At 34.2% G+C, this 6,111-nt stretch overlaps 1 protein-coding gene across 1 annotated transcript; it reads left to right on the forward strand.

The window, feature by feature from the left end:
- The first annotated feature begins 211 nt into the window (after positions 1–211).
- On the forward strand, positions 212–862 carry LOC124539630. The gene has a single exon (XM_047116929.1). It carries the CDS (start codon positions 212–214, stop codon positions 860–862), a length of 651 nt encoding a protein of 216 aa, XP_046972885.1.
- Positions 863–6,111: the final 5,249 nt, after the last annotated feature.

Consider the following 6,111-nt stretch of genomic DNA (forward strand, 5'->3'; position numbering starts at 1 on the left):
AACTTGCAGCATAACTTCTGACGAAGAATCTTCTGTGGCCCACGTTACTATACGGAAAAAAAGTTCCAAGTCACCTACACATGCATCATCGACTAGCAATGATAGAATGAGCTTGTTTGGCGAGAGTAACTTGCGTGACATTATTAAACAAGAGCTTTCCTCAGCGATACAAAAGCATGTTACGGAACAACTGAATAAAATTAATGAACAAATGGCGGGATTTCTAGAGTCCATGACATTTATTTATTCGCAATTTGAAGAAATCAAAGCTGTAGTAGAAGAAAAGTCTGCTATTATCAACGACTTAAGAAAAGAAAACACTCATCTCCAAGAATCTGTTAAAGACCTTACAACTAGGCTTAATATAGTCGAATCGCACATGAGAGAATGTAATGTCGAAATTAGCGGTATTCCTGAACATAAAGCGGAAAACTTGGTCAAAACTATGGTAAAACTAGGTCAAGCAGTAAAAAGCCCACTGACAGAGGATGATGTTCATTATGTCACTCGAGTTGCTAAACTTAACAAGAACGCTGTAAAACCGCGGTCTGTCATTGTAAAGTTACGTACAATAAAGCATAGAGACACCCTTCTAGCAGCAGTAGCTCAATTTAACAAAAAAAATCCTGAAGACAAATTGAGCTCTCAACATCTGGGAATTGGGGGATCTCGAGTACCAATATACGTTTCTGAGCATCTGACTCCTACCAACAAATCCCTACATGCAGCTACGCGAATCAAGGCTAAGGAAATGAAATACCGCTTCACATGGATCAGAAATGGCAAAATCTATGTTCGAAAAGACGAATTTAGTCAAGCCATAGTCATTAAAAACGAAGGTAGTCTTAAGCTGATAATTTAATTTTGTTACAACTTGATGGTAAATGTTGTAGTTCCTCAATCTTCACTGTGTTAGAAGTATATTACCAGAACGTGCGTGGATTGAGAACTAAGACCAATGATGTGCTTAAGAATATCTTGACTTCGAACTACAAAGTTGTTGTATTCACTGAGACATGGCTTAATCCGAATATATTCGATAACGAGCTTTTTGATTCACGATATACAGTTTACAGGAAAGATCGAATGCACTCTCCATCCAAACAAGATGGTGGGGGTATTCTCATTGCCGTCTCAAGAGAGATTTCATCCTCTCGTATTGTGAATTGGGAAACTGATAAAGAAAATATGTGGGTAGTTTTGGAATGTATAACATAATTGCACTAAAATCAGTATTGGACTATGTGCAGTCTATTTGCCTCCACCAGTCAAACCTGAATCTCTTAATAAGTTTCTGGAAAATGTAGACGATGTAATTAACAAAGTTAATGATGTGGTTGTGATAGGAGATTTCAATTTGGGTTTTATCGAACGGAGAGCCGGTGATCACAGTTCCTACATGACACCATCTAATTACAACAATACTCTCGGATATTCGTTGGTTGATTTTATGTCTATTAATAATTTATACCAATATAATAATATAAGTAACTGTGACGATAGACTTTTGGACTTGGTAATAAGTAATTTAAGTAGTGTAACAGTTACAAAGCCCCCCGATCTGCTGAGCAAACTTGACTCATACCATCCATGTTTGTTAATAAATATAGACTCTTCTAAAATTTTGTACCTTCACTCCAAAGGTCGTATTGACTACAATTACTTTAAAGCTCATTTTAATCTTATAAGTAAAAGAATAAAAAATGTAAATTGGTTAGATAAATTTTCAAATTGCGAAAATGTCAATGCTATGGTTAAGATATTTTACACCAGTCTATTCGATATTATCGAACAATCTGTGCCTAAACATAAGCCTACTTCTGTTAAATACCCAGCTTGGTTCAAACAAAACTTAATTAAAATACTTTCGGAAAAAGAAAAACTACGTAAGAAACTTGGCATATACAAAAATCCTAGGGATCAACTAGAGTTTCAAATTATTCGCAGTCGCTGTCATAAACTTTTTGATTCGTGTCTAAACGAGTTTAAGCACAATACTGAATATAATATTTCCAAAAACCCGCAAGCTTTTTGGAAATATTTTAAACAGAAAAAGAAAAACGAATCTTCTCTACCAGCATCTATGAGACTGGGCAGTGACATAGCAAGCACTGGGACTGAAATTGCCAATCTTTTTGCTAATCATTTTTCATCCATCTATACTGTAACGAAAAACTTTACGCCTGTGAACCTGCAACAAAATTACAACATTTTACAGTTAAATAAATTTAAATTTCTCGAATCGGATATTATTAAGCGAATCAAAACATTGGATACCCAAAAGGGAGCTGGACCAGATGGCCTTCCTCCCATTTTTGTTAAGCGCTGTGGCTTAGGATTGGCACTTCCATTGATGTTTATATTCAATCGTTCCATTGATGAAGGTGTTTTCCCGGAAGAATGGAAAAAAGCGCGTATCGTGCCAGTTTTCAAGAAAGGTGACCGCATGGATATTATAAATTACCGTCCTATATCCATTTTATCTTGCTTTTCCAAATTATTCGAAAGTCTTGTGTATCCCTTGTTAGCCAAACACCTTGATAATTTTCTTACTAGCTCTCAACATGGATTGGATGCTTTTCTGTACAAACGAATCTATCCAATTTCACATCTGATCTGCTATCGGAGGTTGACAAGGGACAACAAGTTGACACTATCTATACTGACTTTAGTAGTGCTTTCGACAAAGTTGATCATCGTCAACTTGTTAACAAACTCTCGCAGTATGGTATAGGATCCACTCTAACTAATTGGATTAAATCTTATCTTGAGCGGAGATCTCAGACGGTTGTTGTAAATGGCTTCGAATCTAGGTTGTATTTGGCCCAATCCGGCGTTCCCCAAGGATCCCATTTAGGACCACTGTTGTTTTTAGCTTTTATTAATGACATCACTAATGTTATAAAAAATTGTTCATGCTCGTTATATGCAGATGACTTAAAAATTTACAAAACAGTAAAATCAGTTGATGACATTCAGTTAATACAGGATGACCTTAATAATATTATGAACTGGTGTGAAGTCAATAGTATGGCTCTTAATACTAACAAGTGCTTTCATATAAAATACACGAGGAAGAAAAAACCGCTTGTCTCCAGTTATTTTATTAATAATGTAACCTTAAAAGAGTTATCTGAGATAAGAGACTTAGGAGTTACTATTGACAAAAAGTTAAATTTTAAATCACACATAAACAATATTGTTGACAAAGCTGCAAAGTTCTTGGGATTCATTAAACGCAATACTAAGGGATTTTCTTCCAGGACTAAAATTATTTTATATAACGCTTTCGTAAGAAGTCATCTTGAATTCGCCAGCGTCATTTGGAATCCTTTTTACAGCTCAAACTCTCAACGCGTTGAAGGAATACAACGTGCATTTACTCGACATTTGGCCTTCCAAGCCAGCGGTTTCTCACACAGGCAGCCATACAATCAGCGACTAGCTGAATATAAATTAATGTCTCTTCGAAATAGGCGGGATATTCTCGATCAATGTTTTTTGCATAAAATTATACACAACAAGGTTAAGTGCTGCGACCATTTACATCGAATATCTCTTACTGTTCCTCGCAAACATCCCCGAAGTTACATAACAAAAATATTCTATACTCCTATCACGAAAACTCGTCTTGGAAAACTGGCTCCGATAGTGCGCATATGTGCTCGACATAATGAATTGACAAAAGTTATACATGGCATTGACATCTTTCATGATAGCTTCATTGCTTTTAAAAAAAAAGCTCATGGATTACTTTTTGTTAGCTAAATAGTGCGTTACATTCCTGTTTTTTTTTCTTTTTTTTTCTGTTATATTATTTAGTTATAGTTATTACGTTTATAAACGACGATAGCATAGGTCATTTTTTTTTTTTAATTGTATAATATGTTTTATTTTCAACTTTAAACAAATATGTTGACACGATACACTATGAATGTTATGTACACTTGTAATCGATGTACATATCAGAAGTTGTTTTTCTTTTTTTGGATGTTGTGTAAGCCATCAATTAATATGTATATTGTTAGTGTACTTATTAAATAAATAAATAAATAAATAGACATCTCGTGAAGGTATACCATTCCGGTTTGTAGCGTTATCTGGCCTTTAGAGGCACCAAAATGCATACTTTGTATTTCTTCGCTTAATTTGGTCTCATAATTCTCTGAGAAATCACATATTACCACCGCTTCGTTCTTTTTCAGATTATTTATTATATGTTGGTATTTTTCTTGTTGGTGAATATTATTGAAATAATGTTTCATGAAAGGTTTGAGGTCGTTTTCAAAGTCTTGTAATAACTTATTAATGGTTCCGTTTTTCTCTGCTTTCACTGTTTTCTTTGTCATCTTTTCTGTAGTTACTGATTCTTCTGTTTTGGAGTACTTATGATTAATTGTCTCCCATTGATACCAGGTAGCATTTTGATTTAATTGCACATTCACATCATATATAACAGGAATATTTTTGCATTTCGTGCATTTACCATGCATGCATTCAAAAGATTTCAAGTCACATATTTGTGTTGCAAGTATTTCTTTTAAATTGGTGTTTTCAAGTACACAATTTTTTTTTAAACATGATAACTTCAGTTCTATATTATTATGCTTAACACATACGCATGTATTTCTGGATCCTAAGTGTGGTATCAAAACATAAAATGGTTTGTACTTATAGAAAGTGGTAAATTTATATTTTCCACCTTCGTTTTTATACTTCTAATAGAGGTTCTGTATGGTGTTCAGTAAATACCTTATCTGCTGCTTGTCTTTGTTATATGTGCGACATTCTTTTTTCTCAGCCGTACAGCGGCTAACATCGTCCCTGACGTAAAATTTGACTATTTCTTCAGGTACAAGACTAGCATTCTTCGGCTTCGATTTCTTGATTTTTCCTTTTAAGCCGATTAATTTGGCTACGTAAGATTGTACTTTGGCATTTGTAATTAATCTTTTTAGTATTGCTTTTTGGGAGCGTTGTTCACATAGGTTGTAAGTTTTTTTCATTGTATCTTCTAGAATTTCTTCTCGTGCTATCATTTTTTAGATTATACTCTCTCGCTTTTTGATCTGTTTTTCTGCATCTAATTTTAATCTATAGTTTCTTTTTTTCAGTTTTTCGCATAAAGTTTGAAGTTTTTTTATCCGTTCTTCTTTTTTGTTTAGACTCACTGCTTAATTTAGAGCACTTGGATCTTAAATATTTCACTTTGGAAATTACGGCCTTGTTATCATTTTTATTTAATTCTTTAGTCTCGTCTTCTTTTAATTTGATTTCCGTTGCAGTCGGTTTTTGTTTTTTAGCACGTTGCTTACGTTTCTGTTCTGCCCACTGATCTCTCTGACTTTTTTTTTCCGTAGCATTTAATTCCGAAATCTTTTTTCGCTTACGTTTAAGTCTTTCTATATCCTTCTTACGATACTCTTCATATTTTTGGGGATCACTTTTTATGTGTGCTCTGTACCGCTGCATTTTTTCTGCGGCGGTAAGTGCCATTCTGATACCTAAACAGAAAATCCATTCTCTAAATAACATTTAGGAATAGTCAAATTTTATTAGTAATTTCAGTAAGAATTTATCTCAGTGTGCCCACATACCAATACTGTCCTGCCCGTTACTATTTTGGTCTGGCTATACGTTACCAGCCATTTGGTAATGGACAGGACGTAACGGTACCACACCTTAGCTTCTTAAGATTAATTTTCATAACTCAAAAACATTTTGATAACTGAATTGTTCTTGTTCACCAAAATCTACAAATAATTTCGTCACGTGAAACTATCATTGCCTTAACATAACAGTACAAAAAATCATTTTAGAAACGTAAAACACTTACCGGACAATGATGGAAAAAGCTCTGCAAAAAGTCCGTTACCGGTCCAAACGTGCACTCTCAAGACTGACACAACAAATACTGACACTCAAAATGGCTGCTAATGTTACCAGTTCGATTTGGGGTTGCTATTTAGATAAAAAGTCGGAGAGTGGTAGAAAAAAGTCAGTACAAAATTAAATATCATTTACAGTCACGGTGCATGGACATGTCCAGTTGACAAAAACGAGGGGACATGATATAAACATTAAAATATTAAAATATTGTATTTAAGTGTA

The sequence above is a fragment of the Vanessa cardui genome, chromosome 23, assembly GCF_905220365.1.
Source record: "Vanessa cardui chromosome 23, ilVanCard2.1, whole genome shotgun sequence".
NCBI lineage: Eukaryota > Metazoa > Arthropoda > Insecta > Lepidoptera > Nymphalidae > Vanessa > Vanessa cardui.